This window comes from Anarrhichthys ocellatus, unplaced genomic scaffold (assembly GCF_004355925.1).
Source record: "Anarrhichthys ocellatus isolate YVR2014 unplaced genomic scaffold, GSC_Weel_1.0 scaffold33, whole genome shotgun sequence".
Classification (NCBI taxonomy): Eukaryota; Metazoa; Chordata; class Actinopteri; order Perciformes; family Anarhichadidae; genus Anarrhichthys; species Anarrhichthys ocellatus.
In genome coordinates this window covers 141,875-160,832 of record NW_022280063.1, presented here as the reverse complement: position 1 = coordinate 160,832, position 18,958 = coordinate 141,875, and the positions used below count along the sequence as shown (strand labels likewise).

General features: G+C 41.7%; 1 protein-coding gene across 2 annotated transcripts in view; it reads left to right on the top strand.

Moving 5' to 3' along the window:
- Nucleotides 1–18,958, top strand: part of ano2b (anoctamin 2b) — a 61,082-nt gene that overhangs the window by 29,573 nt on the left and 12,551 nt on the right. For both annotated transcript variants that reach the window (XM_031865659.1, XM_031865658.1), the window contains 7 exons: nt 1,147–1,258; nt 1,394–1,451; nt 1,557–1,657; nt 4,760–4,902; nt 13,209–13,361; nt 13,550–13,602; nt 14,852–15,030. In XM_031865659.1, coding sequence (XP_031721519.1) covers nt 1,147–1,258; nt 1,394–1,451; nt 1,557–1,657; nt 4,760–4,902; nt 13,209–13,361; nt 13,550–13,602; nt 14,852–15,030 — 799 coding nt within the window. The remainder of the gene's footprint in view (nt 1–1,146; nt 1,259–1,393; nt 1,452–1,556; nt 1,658–4,759; nt 4,903–13,208; nt 13,362–13,549; nt 13,603–14,851; nt 15,031–18,958) is intronic.

Here is an 18,958-nt window from a genome sequence, read left to right as displayed (position 1 = left end):
CTTTGATTTGCCTGATTCAAATTCTTATGTGATACGATAATATTATCCTACATGATGCCATATTTTGAAAACGTTTAAAAAAAGCACAAAAGTCACAACTGTTTTCATGTAATCATCATCAGTATCCGTGAGTATTTGTGTGTGCGAGACACAGAAAGAGTCTTTCTGCTTCTTGGTGGACAGTTTGATGAAACTTTGATGTTTTCACGCTCCAGTCATCCCATCAGTAATCCCAGGAGGTTTTAACCACACTTACATTCATATTCAAAACCTCTGAAATAGAGGGAAATAATGGGACAGAGAAGTGTGAGAAAGAGTGTGTGTGTGTGTGTGTGTGTGTGTGTGTGTGTGTGTGTATGTGAGAGAGAGAGAGAGAGTGCATGGATATGCCCTGTGAAAAGTGCTAGTATTTTAACCTACTTCCAGCACAGTGATCATCTTATGACTTAAATTCAAGAGTCAGACCGACAGAATCACCCCTTCAGTTGCTACCAGCCTGGACTAAAGACACACACTGAAGAAAACCTTGAACATGATAACACGAACACAATGATAGCCAGACCTCAACATATGCTCCCCTACATTTGTTAGCGCTGTTAGCTGCAAACCGCCAGCTTAGCTGTTTCCGCGTGTAGAGTCGTGTGGAGGCAATACCTCAACTAATTACTGTGTAAACGTGCACATAAATGACACGTTTATGAGGATTATCCTGCTTATGATCATATACGGGATATGATCTTTACATGAGCACAGAGAAACTGGGTTATATACACGTTAACGATAAATACTAGTAACGCCGTTCCTCATTACTGGATTCTGTTATTTTTTTCAAAAACAAACCAAAGATGATGTGTCAGCTTGTCGGTTTCTTTCGGAGTACTCCAGCTGGCATATTTTGGTTTCTCATAAACGGGCTGGGGGCTTATCCCGGCTTCTTAAAACAAGATATCGTGTTTACATGTGCAAACACATACACAGGATTCTCCAAAAAAAAACAATTATAAACGTGTTACTCATTTTCCACATTCATAGATACTCTAAAGTTGAAATTAAGCGCCTTTGACATTCTCTCCAACCCGCTTGCCGTCCTCACAAAACAACACCATGCCAAATATTTCTTACAGTCCCACGTCACCTGTCTTTCAGAGATTCCCAAAACAGAAACCAACTTTGAGGAGCGTCTCATCCTGAAAGCCTTCCTGCTCAAGTTCATGAACGCGTACGCGCCCATCTTTTACGTGGCCTTCTTCAAGGGACGGTAAGTCCTGCGCGTGTGTGCGTAGGAGTGTTAGTGCAGCACTGTCCTGTGAAACAGTCCTGTGACAGTACGTGTTTCAGCTAACCCAATGAGTTGCGTGGAGCTGCTCAGTCCTAATTGTGGGTTTTCTCGCAGGTTTGCTGGTCGACCCGGAAACTACGTGTACGTCTTCAACGATTATCGGATGGAAGAGGTTCGTTACCCATCTTTGCATCCGTGTTTCCTTTTATTTGGCTGAATGAGTAAAAGGTAACGCGATAATGAATGAATGTACAAACGAGGTGCGTGTTTCCCTCAGTGTGCGCCAGGAGGCTGCCTCATCGAGCTGTGCATTCAGCTCAGCATCATCATGCTGGGCAAGCAGCTGATCCAGAACAACATCTTTGAGATCGGCATCCCGTGAGTAGACTGCATTACTTCTTTATTTGTATGTGCTCACTTGGTGTGTAGTTTTCTAAATCTGGAGACATGGAACGCAGAAGTGTTTGAATAGCCAACACTACTTCTATGGCCTCATTCTTTGACACCTAACACACGTACCTACACACACACACACACACACGCATGCTCGCTCCCAAGCACTTTTAATTCCCCTCTTGTTCTAATAAAATTCCTCCCATGTCCGCACGGTGGTTCTTCTTCTTCAGCTCTTACATGCTAATCCCAAAAGGGGTCAGATGTCAGCTCTGTTTAGAGCAACTGTCACACAACAGAGGTGCCTTTTTTGGCCTCAGGGCCGCACCGTAGCGGTTGCCGTGAGCGCAGCTTGATCTCCCGTCCCGTCAGGTGAGCCTCATCAAACACAGCTGCTTTTCTCCAGGACGTCCCGAGGGATCGGCGTGCCGCGGTGCATACCGTCTACATACAGTACCATCAACTCATCTGTTTTACATTCATCCACTTAAAAGCCTTCGCACCTGGGAGCGCACCAGTAAAAAAAAACACAGACTTCAGGCAGTGCATCAGAGGTTCAAACCATTGTACCCGACCCTAAAAGCTCCTGTCTAAAGATGGAAGTCTGAGGTCACCACCACATCCTCCCTGAGAGGAATCAGGCCTATTGAGACTTCACAGTAGCCTCATTCTGAGCTCCCACCCATGAGACCAATACAAGTGACTGGCCCAGAACGGCCATGGCTCGTTGAATTATTTAACAAGGGCGTACTTTTTGCCCTGGACAGTCCCGTTAACGTACTGTAACATATTGAGGTTTGAAATGTGGACTACAAATTGTGCAGCTCCCGAATTGGGGCACAGTTTGTGTGCATTGTGTGTTGTAGCGGGGGAGAGACGGTTTGAGGAAAAGATGCTGCGTGATATACTTTTTTTTAAAAAGACGCTTCTGAAAACTTAGAGTCATCCCGTTTTTAGGTTTTCCTCAGTTTCAAAGTAATCCAGTGATAGTTTTCTGTACATACATGGGGAGGCTGCCAACAGGAGCTGCTAATAGCTAATTCTGCATACTTCTTACGCTTCCAATTTGTCAAAATCTACTAAACAGGCTAAAAACAACAGGGCTCAAGTTCCAGCCCACAGTGTAAAACCTCGTTCGTGGGGTGTGGGCGTTGAGAGAGTCCAGTGTCAGACTTTGAAAACCGTTGGTATATCACGCACAGTGAGAAGACAAATACATCATTTGGTTAAGTGTACTTCACACTGTGATGGTTGTCATAATGTATTTCATTAAATTTAATAACTCCTATTTTCCTATTTTCTTTCATTATTTAAAGCTGTATTAAGTGTTTTGACCACTAGAGGGCAGAAAAATACCTACATACTCACAACAACACAGCCCCAAAATGCTGTCCAAATTATGATACTTATGGTTTACCTGGTGAACATTAGCCTACTTACACATGAAGCAGACATCATTCCATGTGGAGTCATGTTTCTGATGGATGTAAGTGTAATATTTGAGTGTCGTTTAAAAACCCAACTCCTTAGAAAATATGGAGTTCTTTGGCTTGTCTGAAAGGCTAAAATATGTGCAGGTTGAATGAAATAACCTGATGCTTTTTTATACTAACTTGCTCATTAGCCGATTGAAACAGGGCAGTTGTAAAACAGGGCAGTTGATACAAAAGACGTTCACACAGAGAGTCAAAAAGAGTCCTGACCTACATCCGAAACCTCTCATCTCCTTTGAGACCAGCAGCAGGGAACAGGACTGTGTGTGGTTGTGGACACGCGTGTCTGCATCTACTTTACGTGACTGTTTGAGTGTTTAAAGGACAGTAAACATTTAGATTATCACTGCCTCCCTGAATGTGCCATACTGTGTGTGTGTGTGTGTGTGTGTGTGTGTGTGTGTGTGTGTGTGTGTGACAACCACATTAATAATGCAGTCAGGCATTTAGCTGCTCTTGGTAGAGTTTTTATTAGCGCAGTAAACACAGTCACGTGCATGCACAGCAACACTTACACTCACTGCCACACCCGATAATGTGTTGTCCATTAAACACAGCCACACATGCATCGGTTCATATGCACACACATACTGTGAGTTGGAATTATTCCCACCAAGGCACATACATGGAACGCTTTTGTACCGTACCTGGCTCTCTCTGTGCTCTCCCACGAACACCAGCCTACTGGCTGCTTTTCTCCGCTGGCGTCCAGGTTTCTGTAAGAAGTCCAGGTGGTGTGTCTGTCTCTCATGTCCCAGGGAAAGTATACTGAGTGCACATCCCGTACGCCAGTACCACCCTGCTTCACTTACCTACAAATGAGAGCAACTCTGTTATGACTGCTGTCAAAGCTGCAGTTGGTCAATTTAATAAATACAAACTTTTTGTCATATTTGCTCAAACTCTCACTGTATCCTGACAGAAGTGCATGAGACCGGTAATCTATGAACACATTAAGTTTGTCTGCTTCCTCTTTAGTGCTCCTAATGGTATTTGCAAGAGAAAGTTTGATCCGGCCACTAAAATATGTTTCTGAAAACATCGCAGGTGAGAAATAGGCAATGCAGTAAAGGAATCTTTACTCATTTAATCAGCGCTGCCTAATTTGGCGGTTTGATCTGAGTTCACGACCTCCACCAGCAGCGATTGACAGCTGAGTTAGAGACTCCTCGGCTCTGATTGGCCTTTTATTTTTCTTCGGGCGCGGCGGAATCTTGCAAATGCCGTTAGGAGCACTGTCAGGAGGCAGAGGAACCAGATTCCTTCACAGATTATCCATCTCATGTACTTCTGTCAGGATATAGTGACAGTCTGAGCATCTCTAGCTTCAAATCAAAGTGTCCAACTCTGACACGTCCTGGAATAATATCAAAAAAGACACCTGACGGCAATGCAACACACAGCAGTCTGTCATTAGATCACGTTCCTACCTGTTCAGTCACTGCTGCATTACATTTGTAAACAATATTCACAGTTTTGTATACATTTCTTTATGTCAGATTAGATTTATTGTTTTTATTTCACACTCTTACCCACTAAATGTTAGTAGGACTTCCCTTTTAAACTTTTTTTTTTCTCCCCTCCATCCTGACAGGAAGTTGAAGAAGCTGGTGCGCGCGTTGAAGGATAAAGGACCGGCGGAGAAGGAGATGGAGGAGGAGAGGCCTCCACAGCAGTGGAACCTGGACTACGCCTTGGCTCCCTTTGAAGGCCTCACGCCTGAATACATGGAGATGAGTGAGTCTGCACACACACACAGAAAAATAGTTATAGAGACAAAGTGCAGCCATTCCGGCACCAACGTAGGTTTAAAATGACTGAGTGCTCCTGTACATCCCTGAGAGGTGTTATGTAATCTGTATCTGCGAGGACCTCGTCAGGTAAAAATGAACACCTGGATTGAGGAGCATATATGAATGTAGGACGTATTTGTGTTCACACACACACACACACACACACACACACACACACACACACACACACACACACACAGTCATCAAGACCACGCTTATGACAGCATTTGTCAGATGTTAAAATGTTTTACGTTAACCTTACGAGGACCTTTACCGGAGAATTTGAATTATGACTCTTGTCCGTCACAACTAACATTGTATTTTGTCAGGTTTTAGTGTGCGGGACTTGTGTGTGTTAGTGCACTCACCCTGCATGTACAGTAATTCATTCACACTCATGTCCATCACAAACCAAAGCACATAAACACCAGAGATGAAAGGTTTTTCCTCTGTCATGCATAATCAGTCTCAGCTGTGTATTTAAATCGACGTGTTTGAGCAAGTGACACATTATTTTGAATGGCTTTCAGTTTCGTTCACCACGGCCCCCGTCTTTGGTTAGAATGACACAATTCTATTTGCTTTTTCAGGCATTTTTCTAGTTAAAAATAGAAAGGCAATGTTGTTGTTCCTCAGTTGTCTGAATTTGATAGCAACTGACACCGCGCTTATACAGTGCAGGCCTGTCACCGGCTACATGGAGAGAGTTAAAGAACGGAGCGGACTGACGGAACAAAACAATCTGCTAGTCTGATGTTTTTTAGACATGTATCTGTAGATGTTTTGGGAGTAAGTGCTGCAGCGTGGCCTTCTAAAGATCTGTAATGTAATCAGTGCAGAGATCGCATTACATCTTTATGTATTTAACACGTTGTAACTCAATGTCCAACCTGTTTTCATGCAATCATGGTGAATGGCTACATTGGTGAATTCAGACCCTCCTTTGAAAACTGAGGGTCTGACAGTGGCCCGGCCAGCTAATTAAGAATAAGATTATTCTTCATTTTTCCTTCAGGTAATGTTTCTGTACAGTTAGCCAGCAACTAATATATATATATATATATATATATATAGATATAAATATATATATCTATATATATATACATTTTGGTGTGAGCTGCCTAATTTTGGAGATATCGGCCGTAGAGATGTCTTCTCTGCAGTTTAATATATGTATCAACAAAGTGTGTGGATTAAGAGTAAAAATATATATAAAATATAAAAACCCCAAAATATTTCTATTTTGGGGTTAACTGTCCCTTTAAGTTCAGTCATAGGTTAAATAGTTTAATAGTTTAAAGGGGGGTGTGTGGGGGGGTGATGTCCCAGTAAAAGAAGACAGATTCACTGCCTGGGGGGGGGGGATTACTATATGGAGGTGATAAAGAGCTACAGGTGTTGGGTTGTCTGAGGACGCACACACAACTGAACTGAATATTTATTTGAAGGGATCAACATTAAAGACTGAAATGCATTTATTAACTCTGTTGACATTTAAAACATATTTCGGTAACATGTTTAGCTACGTTCTGTCACAGATGACAGCAGAAAAAAGAAAGACATCAAAGATCCCCTCCAAACATATTTAAGACTGATAAAATCATCTAGTCACATTTGTTTCAAAGTGTAACTTTTGAAGCTAACCCCTACTTTCTCATGTTTCTGTGTCTGAGTGACGCTGAAACCTGCCTGTGAGCTGGGAGTTCAATTGAGGATTCAAGAATGATTTATTGTCAGGGTTGCGCAACCAAATGCAGTCATAGCCTATTTACAACACAAGAAAACCATGACAAAACAAAACAAAAGAAGTTTTGCATTCCTGTATTTATTTTTTAATTTTTTGCCTCGGTAGAAAAGTTAATAGCAGCAAAACAATTATCTGGGCAGATAATATGGCCGACATCCGCTTCTCAAGGTCCGCTGCACTTTACCCTCTGCTGTTAATGAGTGTATTCTGTCTTAATGCCATGCATGCTCCAGTAATAAACACAAAGAGAAAACAAATGAAAACAAAAACGTAGCGAGGGTCATGAGAGCTACTGACCGCTGCATCTACAGTATCAAGGTAACGTTGCGGCCACTAACAGGGTTTATTTTCCCGCCACTGACGGGCTCCGGTTGTAATTATAAATAGAACTCAGAGAGAATAAGAAGGTTTGACTTTCCCTTTCACTTGATCCTGTCTGTCTGTTATTGTGTCAAAGTCTCGAAGAGAAATGTTTGAATATCGCCAAACAGTATTCTGCATGATGCCGGCGTTTCCACTGTGTTCTTCTTCAGCAACGCGTCTTCTCTTTGAGCGAGACTCTTTCCCATCATGTTGTCACACAGTAACTATAGTCTAGATAGGATTACATCGCAGCCCGTGAGCTGGCCCCCCCCCAAACTAGTTATGATGTCACAGAAAACGTTTTGTACAGATTAATCTGAGATTTTATGTAAACACAGAGAAACTTCCCTTTTCAGCAGGTGAATGCGAAAATAGCCTTCTAGTGTTGACGTCACATTCAAAGGACGTTAACAACAAGCAGAACATTGCTGACGTAAACACTTGGAGTCTGAGAGAGTCCATCTTTCCCATGAATTTAGTTCAAAGAAGCAATAATATTAGCATATTGCATTAAATATTAAATACAAGACGGTGAGAACTATTTAATCCCAGAGTCTAGAGATCGGAGTTAGTTCATGCTCTAAATGTGAAAAAGCAACTACTGTCAGGATAATATGACCAAAAGTTAGTTGTGTTAAAGTTACCAACTGTAGCTTTGAGTTCATTTCTGACCTTCAGTCATGTTTGATGGAAGGTGCAGCTCATCAGAACCTCCAGTAATGCGTCTATGTCCATAATCTGCGTCAGCACTTTGTGCATCTATGATTTAAAGACACAGTAGTCAGCACACTGAGGATATCTAACAGCTGCTTCAAGGCTCCAATGTATACATGACTTACTTCTGTACACATAGAATAGAAGCAGAAATGAGCGATAAATGAAAAGAAATAGAATCAAGGTGAAATGTCATTAAGGAACGGGGTTAGAGCAGCACCTAATGAGGCTCTACACACACAATACAAAAGGATCAGTTACATCTGTAGAGTCCCTCCAAAGTTGTATTATTCATCATTCCAGCTCTGTATCACGCCTCTTTTATGTCGCGGTGCCTAAAAGACATTGGCAAAGGATACACCGCCGTTTCCTCGCTCTCAGCTCCTCCAGGACCTCCTTCTCTCCTTGCTCCTCGTCTCCTTCGAGGTGCATTTAAGGGACTGGAAGATATTCCGCGATGACGGTGGGAGAACAATTTCCAGGTCACTGGAGAACAGAGGACACGAGGAAGTCAACACCCAAAGCGTTCAGCAAACATGCAGCAACAAGCTTGACTTTAGTGATCAGCAACACCCGTTTGTGAAGGATTGTGAACTAGTAAAACCGGCTGGGAGCCTGGCCCAGGGTCAGAGAAGATTTCGGGGAGATTTTAAATAGCAAGTAAAGCTTTGGCTTCTACTAAAAACAGACATTTATTTATGATTATGTTATTTTGTTCTCGCAAGTTCTTGCAAATTTCTCCAATGATGACTAGTCTGAGAGCGGCGCTGAATGGGTTCAAGCAGCTCTCCTGTGCTTTATACGCCCTCATTCATAAATTCTTGGAGAGCATACAAAATCATTTTGTGGGACAAATTGCAGGCTCATTCTTTTCTGTAGCTTTTGCTGAGACCAGCCTGCATACGCGCGTTACCCAGAAGGCCGCCCGTCCGACCTTAAAGGGGAAGGCTCCCATGACGTGGCGAAACGTCAACCATTCATATCTTTTCTTTCACCCTCTTCCTCTCCAGCTCCAGGAAAAAGTCCCGGTAGCCAGTTGTCAGAGCTAGTTAACGACATAATACGTCAACGAGCGCTCGAGCAACGCGCCGAGGACGTAGCTGGCCACGTTTAGCCGTTCGGTAGATTTGGTCTCTCGTAGTGTGAACATCGTAGAAGCCAACTGGGCTTATTTAAAGCCTCCACCTATACAATATTAAAACTTCCCAATATTACAGAGAACATAAAATAAATATGCACAAGATATGACTACGCAAAATATTATTGACAAGATGTTTTTACAAGACATGAAATATCTCATTCATGAATGACTTTTCATCCAGTGGGCAGGATTGGACCCTTTGGTCAGATACAAGAACTAGAACTGCTAACACCATCTGTAGATTTAGGTGGAATCAAGACGCTAAGTTAAATAAACCAGAGTTTTAACACCGTCTAGAAGCTAAGCTGTGCCATAACATGCTAATGAGGCCAGAGGGAGGATGGTCGAATGAGGGGAAAACAGAGAGAAGCTGATGTCGCTGCAGGGCAAAGCCAGGAATGTAAGAAATGTCTGAGCTCTACATGCAAACACACATAGCTGTGAGATGTATGAATGGGTAGCTCTGGGTTATGTGTGTGCGTGCATCCTTCTTTGTGTGCGCCCGGGCCCGGCCTCGAACCCGTCAAGCTCGGCTCAGATAGATAGCGAGGGGTTATTCTAAGCTCGCCCTCTAGTGCTCGCCCCGCTCCGCTGTCGTATTTTCTTCCTCGCCGCTCTTTGTCTCGGCGCGGCGCCCCGAGGTGAGGCCGTCAGTCTCCGGCTCGCTAGAAATCCCCGTTCCCACACTGCTAAGGTTCCACCGCTCCATCTTTCTCATGTTTCCCTCTCCGCATTCTTCGGGTGCAGGTGACGGTGGTTTCGAGCATTTATTGACAGTTCATAGCAGCGATAATGTGAAAGAGGTTCTATCTTTAAATCAATGAGGTAATGACACCTTGAGTTCTTGATTGCTTTTCTCGCCTTGCCTCTAACCGTACTATTTAAAACACTTCTGCATCAGGCACACTACTTGTGTTTTACATAGTAAGGGTTTAGCGAAGATGCATGTGTTTGGGAAGTAGTGAGCCTCTGGATGAATCAGAGTTGGATTATACTTCCCGAGTTGCAGCCTTAATGCAGCTGATCTCTGACCTCCACGAAGCCGAAAGGAAGCTGGAGTGGCAAGCCTGGACTAGTCTTAAAAGACTACTGTCTAAGTGGGCGGTGGCAGTGCTCCACACTGGAGGCTCCACACTCAACAATTCAGCAAAAAGTAGGCGCCCCACCTATTCGACATGCAACACAACACGTTCAGAATGTTTTCCCATCTTAACTGTATTAGGCAATTTAGCTATTTACTGCTATTTGTCTCTCCTCTGCTGCGTACTGGGCTGCAGGAGTCAAAGCTGTTTCCTCCCACAAGGACTAAAATGATATCTGTCGTGAATGAGTGCGTTAGACTGTGATACTAAGTCTGTAATGGTACCAGGCATCTCTGTCTCTCTGTCTCCAGTCCGCGCTGTCCAGAAGTGCGACACAATTGCAACTATCCAAACCCAGGAATCACACTTGCAAAATCAATCTGCACACGTTGATGAATGTTACTTTTTAAGCGTGCACCGTGAACCTGCCCTGTCAGGGCCTGCAAGGCCTTCTCTGCTGGCCTAAACAGAATCACAAAGTTATATCTATTTTATAATTTAATAATTTTTCTTAAATACACTACATGTATTATAATTTATAAAAATATTTTTCCCACTATCTTATTTTCTCATTGCACAGCTACTGTCTTCCTCAGTTGCTCTGATTCCAGTGCAGCTTGTTTTAAGTAGAGCTTTTATCCAATCAGATTTCACCTCTGTGTCTCTAGGTAAGAAAAGAGGCCCGAGGCCTGCAGACTCACAAGTGCATCCCTTTGCACTTTAAGTGAATGGGGACGATATTGTTGATTGTCATAGTGTTCAACCAATCAGATCTTTAGTTTGACATGTTGGGCGTATTCTTTGACGTGTCAGCACCTGCTAGCCGGCCTATAATGATGTCAGCATTACGTGCAGCTCAGTGTCCATGTACAGCTCTGCCGCGAGGTGCAGAGTGTGCTGTGATTGGTCAGTGGGCGAGCACGTGACTATCGTGAAACGAAACTTAACAGCAGAGGCTTAGTCGGGTAGTGAATCACATCATGTGATGCAGCTCAGCCAATCAAATATGGGCATTCTGACTGAGTGAGATGTACCACACACCATGACACAGGGGGCTGAGACGAGGAAAGACATTGCAGAGCAGTACGTTGAATGTTCAAGTTGAAAAAGTAAAATCATAAGACGATCTTTTTGGGCTGCGACTTGTCATTAAGGAATGATGGTGGGTCCCATAGCCAGACCAGCTGAGAACCACTGTCCTACATGAGCGCAGAAAACATTATATTTTCCTGAATATAAGCTTCTGCATTTTCCAAATGCTCTAGTACTATTCAAACGTATTGCAAGTCTCGTACCTAACGGTACGTACATAGGTACGTACATTTAATACGTACATAGTTACAGCCTTAGAAACTAATAACTGTGGCGCCATCATGTGGTTATAAGGTGGTATTTCAGCTGCAGGACAACAGTGAAGGCCTAGGTATAAAATGCACGGCCCGCCACTGCGACTAGGTGATATCTGCGAGTCGCACTGGTGCTCCCAGTTCTATAATTGAGTCGCAGTCTGCAATGGTTGCAGTCCGGAGCCCTGTGTGTATGTGTGATGTGCTCTCTAATAAATTCCTGTCGTTTTTAATTATCAGACCCGGATGTTGTGTGTCTGGGTTATCTAATCAGACTGACTTACATAACACACACACACAGTTCCACACACTGCTTGATTGTAAAAAAAAAAAGAAAGTGTGGTGCAGTGGAGTGTTTAACCTTAAAAGGCATCCTCTGAAGCACAGAGCGAGTCCGGACAGACAGCGTGACTCCCGGCCAGACAAATGGCTATTCGCCAACACGTCAATCCGACGGCGGTTTAAAATGTGTGTGTTATTTCTTTTTTGTGTGTTGTGGATTCCTTTTCTCACATGTGGGCCGTCTCTCATGCCGGCAGAAATGGCTGTGGTTCCTTTTTTTTAATGCCAGCTTCACCATCGTAGAGCGGAAAGTCTTTGTTTAAACTGCCCTGCGGTAGAAAAGTGTAACTTTGGTTATCTTTACGTCTGTTACAGAGCGAGTTACGTTAAGTTGTAGCAGTGGGACTTTACGTAAGTGAGGCAGTCAGCTCTGCTAGTGTCTGGTGAGGACTCCAGCTGGAGGCTGTGCGGCCGCACTCATTTTCGACATACATTTGAATGTCATCAGCGTAATGATGATAAGAAACAACGGTTTTCTCTTTCATTTGTTCTTGCGGCAGATTCATGACTTGCTCTTAAACCGTAGAATTGTTCGTACCTGTGTGTTTTTTTTAAAGATGCATGGGATGCCATTAATTAAATTAAATTAATTACTATACGTGGATGATTATTATAACTATTTTCCTCTATTTCTCATGCAAATGACCACCTTATTGTATATTTACTGTATGGATATAAAGTAATAAAACAGACAGCTTCCTATTTACTGAATTTTATAGACTGCTTCAAACGCTTTTCAAATTACTGGGTAATTCAAATACCCTTTAACACAGTACAGTACTGTGTATATAGAATATAGCTTACTGTAGTTCAAATGATAATCAGGCTATAGCCTGAAGCAGTATTCTGCTCAGAACTACAGCAACTTAAGTAGTGCAAATAGGCTGCTAAGCAACAGCGTGGTGGTGGCTTCAGTGCATTTCAAAATGTTCAAAAGGCCTGAAAATAAACTGTACATAATTATTGCTGAATATAAATATAAAATATATCAAATGTTCCATGTGTTGTCTGTATGAAAAGACCCAAATGGAATGCTGCAAGCAAATCATTCACACAGCATTTGTATTGAAAAGCCTTGATCTGCCGGTACCGAGTACTGATCTGAAAACCAAAATGTCTATATAATTGCATATTTTGAACAGCTGTAAACTACTAACCCTGTACGGATGTGATAGGATAGCTCTCATTGTTGTATGTCCTGGCTCAGGCTAAAACCTTTGTAAAACATGAACAACTCTATGCAGAGAATAAATGCCACAGGTCTGCCTTTGATTATCTCATTTGACAGATCTTCCAGCGTAACATAATGACAAATGTCTGGCGGCTGCCCGATGTGCATGTGCAAATCTCAACAGAGATGAGAAAGAAGCGAGATGGCTCGCTAATTAGCTACTTTAATCATCCATTTCAGATGCAGAAGTAGCTAAATATTCCGCCATCGTCTCTGCAGGATGTAGGAGTGATTTTAACAGTATATATGTCAGCGTGTGATGACTGCCTCTCTCTTCTCTCCAGTCATCCAGTTTGGTTTCGTCTCTCTGTTCGTGGCTTCGTTCCCACTCGCTCCGCTCTTCGCTCTGCTCAACAACGTCATCGAGATCCGACTGGACGCCAAGAAGTTTGTTACGGAGCTCCGCAGGCCGGTCGCCATACGTGCTAAAGACATCGGTAAGCTGGTGTGACGCACGTAGAAAGAAGGAGAAGACTACCACACAGAGCACAACTATCTCCCATTCTCCCATACAACCAGGGTTATAAACCCAAAGATCAAACATCAGATTTGATATGGTTTTGTAGATACTAACAGCCAATGCAGCTTGAACCATTTTCTCTCTCTCGTGCTCTTCTTTCTATAGGTATATGGTACAACATACTGAGTGGAATGGGAAAATTCTCCGTCATTATAAATGTAAGTATTAATGCATCAATCTACTTGTTGAATTAATGATGAAGGCACAAGAAATGCATGAATGATAGTAATAATTGCAGAGAAAGCAGACATCTCTACCCACACAAAAATAATCTAGACTCCGCACTAAAAAGAATATGGATTTGGGATTTTCGTAACATGACATGAAATGTTAAATGTTTGTAGCAGTAGCTCAAAGTGGGTCTCGTAAAAGACTCTACTTCAGTGCTTGAAGTGGAGAAAAATAAGTGCCAGTACTCCCCTTATTCTCTGGTTGGCATGTGTATTTGCCGGTATCTGTAAATCACTATTACATTCTGAATTTATACAGGGAATAACAGATATTAGGGGATATTGGGTTTGGGAGGTCTTCCCCAAGACAATTTCAAAGTTGTTTTCCCTTTGGACCAAAAAGCTTCAAGATAAAATATCTTTATTGTAAGTTAAATAATAATATTTTATAGTTAACACATATTATAGCCTTTAAACTGATTATTTCATTATTCTGGAAATTATTACTCTTCACAATCATAATCTGTAACTCAAAAGAGCAGATTCAGAAAACTTAAAAAAAAAGAATATTAAAAAATAACAAGTTTTATTGATCATATTTATTTGGAAATAATAAGATAAACAGTTCACTAATTATATATATATATTTAAAAAAAACGCACCCTCGTTCTCATACTTTAAATTACCCATCGTTGAAATGCTAGTGGTTATTATTAAATAGAGATGTGAGATGTAATCCATCATGACCTTGTGAGGTCCCAGAGTCCCGTCTGAAACACCTTAAGGTGCTGATCTGTGGAGGTCAAGGTGTGTTGTAGAGTCAGGGAAGTTCTGTTTGGGATTTGTCCTCGGCCGGCGAACCAAATCCTATTCCGTTTACTTTTAATACCAAAGAGATTTGTGTAGGATTAAGAAAAACAAGCAGCAGAGGTTTTTCTTTATTCTAGAGCTTATGGGGCATTGGACACATATACAAACACCTAAGCTGCCCCGAGAGCTTCAAGGCAGTGGAAACCTGGGAGCAGAATTCCCCTTTTGTGCGTGTATCTTTCGACAGACTTTGTTAAATACTAAATGAATACATCTCTAAAATACGGAGTTTAGGAGAACTGTGCTTTTAAACTGAAAATGAACAGTCTGACCCCGGCAGCTCTTCCACAACCTCTTGTTTCACGGTCTGCTTATTTCTGATGAATTTTCATGACCGACAAATGTTTCTCTCTGTTTCTCCCCGGAGGCCTTTGTGATCTCCTTCACATCAGACTTCATCCCTCGACTCGTCTACCAGTACATGTTCAGTCAGACGGGCACCATGCATGGCTTCATTGACCACACGCTCTCCTACTTCAACGTGTCCAATTTTAAACCTGGCACGACACCGCAGGACTTAGAGCAAGGGGCCATCACCGTCTGCCGGTAAAAGCTCACACACACACACACACACGCACGCACGCACACACTCAAGTTATGGATATTGGTCAAAATTCTTCATTTATAATTTGCTTAATTACCTTTTTGACAGGCAGTGATAAATACTATGACAAAAAATGTAATTATTTCATTAAGCATTCATGATGAACACTCACTGATGTGTAGGGGGTTAACCCGAATAGTTGACTAATCAACAATTCAATGTAAGGAGCAGAAAAATGTGGTTAGGACATAAAGGATAATAGCAACAATAGTTGCAAAAACAGCCCAAAATAAAAAAAATGTATGATCATTTTCTTTTTACTGCCAGTTTAGTACTTTGTACATTCAATAAAACAGTCAAGTCAGCTCATCTATTTTTATAGAGGAATTCAGTTTGGGGGTTTTGTCCAAGTGGATAAAACAACATCGCTCTGTTTTGCCATAGCTCATATTTTTGGCAATAATACATAACACACTCTAGTCAACAACAAATGGCTTCCACTTCCATGCTTATTTCAAGGCTTAACCGAACAGAAGGATGTCTCTGTCTCTTCTTTGGTGCTGAAGTCCATCTCCAGCTGACTTTTCTCTTTCTTTCCAAGCCTTTATTCATATCGAGAAACATTTTAACGACAACCTGAATAACATTTGCACTTTCTTACATTCACTGGACGCAATATTTACTGTCACCGGAAACCCTAAAAGAACATCCCACTCTTTCTGTTTTGTGCCAAAAAGCAATCCAGCAGACTCAGTTTATGTTATCGCAGAGTACGTAATAAGGCAGCCAAGGCTGCAGAATTATAAGCTAGCTGGTTTTGTATCCCGACAGGGTACCAAAAATATCAGCATTTGATACATACAATAATATGTCATCTGCATAAAGTCACATATAGCGTGATGTTCAATGATTTGTGGATAAAGTAGGACTGATGCATTTGATGAGTAATAATTGCTATTGTTGATTGCTTGCATGTATACACTTAATGCACACAGGTAATCCCTTTCTGGGTGTCCAAAGGCCCTTTTCTGCATCTAGTGGAGACATCGCACAGTTTGAGTCTGAGATGGGGGGGGGGAGTTGATGATTCTACAGATTTAGAAATACAGTACACTTATTGTATCGTCTTTTCATTTTCGCTCATGCCAGTGGCAAGCATCTCTTTCATAATAATCAATATAGAGCGCTGTAGAGGAAAAGGTCATGGATGCCGGCGCCCACAGACAGAGGTCGGCCCGCTGTTACATAAGACAGCTAATAATTACAATGCAAGAATACGGCCTTTGTGCCAATGCCGTGTGGTACGTCACGCCGAGATACTCGCATGCCTCGGCGTGAAATTGGCTGGAGAATGTTCTCAACAAGGGTATGTGTCTCTGCAAGCGTGTGTCCTGTTACATAGTGTATGTACAGACTGCATCCAGACTGCTTAAGGCGACCGATTCAACTCAGTATGTAATTCAAAGTATGTCGGCTGCTCCCGACAGTTAATTCATCTTTCTTTTTCTTTCCTTCTTTTTGTTGTTGGCCCAGTTCATTTTGGGATCTAGTTGTATGGATGAATTCATGCAGGGGGGGAGGGGAAGCAGTAAAGAATGCATGGATGGACAGGGATTGGAGAGATGAGGGATGCTATTATTGAACAGAAGATGAGGTGAAGCTGGGGAAAGGGAAGTATGGAAAGATGTAGAAATAAAACAGGAAGGAGAGAAGCACTGTGGGTGTGTGGATACATAGATGGATGGTGTGACAGAGGCCAGCCACTATGGTATTAAATGTTTAATTACATTTGGAAACAGCAGTGCGAGGAAGTTGAAGAAGGTTTCTGCGTCACTGGGCAGAGCACCTCTCTACTTATCTGCAGACATGTTTTCTCTACTGTATTCACAATGCTAGAGGAAAATGTTGGTAAACTATGTCTTGTGCTTGGCGGTCAAACTTTCACCGATGTCATGAAAGAACTAGCTTTTACACTTAATTTATGTGGACCGTAAATGGTGGTTAACCATTTCTATGGAAGAATCGGATGTTGCGATAGTGAATAGTTAACAGATGCAACAACTAAAGAATTTACAGTACAGGAAGTACAGCAGCAACAAAACAGCAGCACTAGATCAGTTTGAGTGATGTTTAAAGTTGGGCTTTCATAATCTCAGAATTTCACTACATGATTAGCGGAGCAAAAATATTTCACAATAACAATATTGTCGTGCACAAAAATAGTATCGATGAAATTCATTTTTAACATTGTTTATTTTGCGTTTTGTTTCTTTTTTTAACAAATTAATTACACTCAAAATACGAATGTAGGGGGGAGGAGAGAGATTCTGTAAGCATTACTGTATATATAAAATGATTTCAGAGGCGCTGGATTATTTACACAATATTTCACGTGTGTTATTAACATGATACTAACATTTCCATTTTAAATATGGCAGTTATCACCAAGTCTGATATATCACAACCCCGAGTTAAAACCAAACTCCTGTTGGTAGATGTGATATTCTGTCGTTCACCACCCAGAGCTAATGACCAGAGGTCAACCAATCCAGAGATTCACTTTAATGTTCAATCCCTTGACAATGACAATGACTTTTACACATAAACCAACAAATAAGACCATCACTAAGATATCTTGTAGCCTCCAGCAGTCTCTAGTATTGTACTGTAAGACAACTGATCTGTATGAAGGGATTTTTTGCTGAGAAATGCAGCTTTATCCAAGCTTCACATTAACTTCCTTGTCAGAATGAGATCGAGAATAACTGCAAATGTGAACGCACTGAAATATAACATCTTGTCTATTGACTGCTTTGTTATGGTCGGTGTATGATAAACAAGTGAGGACATCACAGGGTTTAGGGGAAATTGGGTCTTGATTTTAGGAAACACAAAAAAATACTTCCTTATAATAAATGTATGTGCACGTTGCATTTAATGCTGGGTGGCTTAGCTAAGTGTCTGTTAGATGACATGGGGACTAAAATATACGATGCTTACTGGGGAAATAAATCAAGTGAGAAGTAGAGTGATTTTCTCATAGACTTCTATACAATCTGAATTCTTTTTTGAGAGGAGTCTCCCCCTGCTTGCCATTAGAAAGAATGCACGTTTAAGGCTCTTCGTCATTGACTTCACTTGTCAGACCTGGAGGTTGCCACCTGGTAAACTGGATTTTCCACACCCCATTTGTCCACGGCAGATATGTGATGATGTAAGTAGTCATACCTTTTCTCATGAAATGTTTATCTTTAAAGGTGATTTAGGTCTAAGCCCTGCTGAGGTACCACTGAGCAAATATGAATTCTCTGCCAGCCTCTGCAGTCATTTGGCTGACCTCCATGTGGAGGGGGCAACACTTTTTCTCTGTGTTCCTGACATGTTCTGATGTTAGTTGGATTTAAATCAAATTATTATTAGCAAGAGAGCTCAACAGCGATTTAAAGAAAGCAAAGAACAAATACACAACATAAACAGATAAATCAAGGACAGTGAAAGCAAGCGAGAGGACAAGTTAACTGCAAACTCTTGTGATTAGAAGGCTTTATATGTTGCAAAGCATTGACTCGTCCTGGGTAAGACTTTGAAAAGTATTACGAAAGCAAGACTTTTAGGCTTCTACCTGCTTAATATCAAGACACTGCTTGTTTCTTGAGCTGACTGGAAGTTGGCTGTAGTAACCCTCTTAGCACCTGGAAGTCAAATGAAAGCCAAGGAATAATGTGATGGATTATCGTGTCATTTCTGATAGAATGATTCCTCTAGGTCAGGGGTATTCAATTAATATTCAAAAAGGTCCAGTTAGAGAAAATGTCCTCATGTAAAGGTTTGGAACATCACAATAATGTCGACACAGCACTATGATTTAGTGCCAGACATATATTGAAGTCTAATAGTTGCATCAACGTCTGTATGTAGTCAACAAATGAC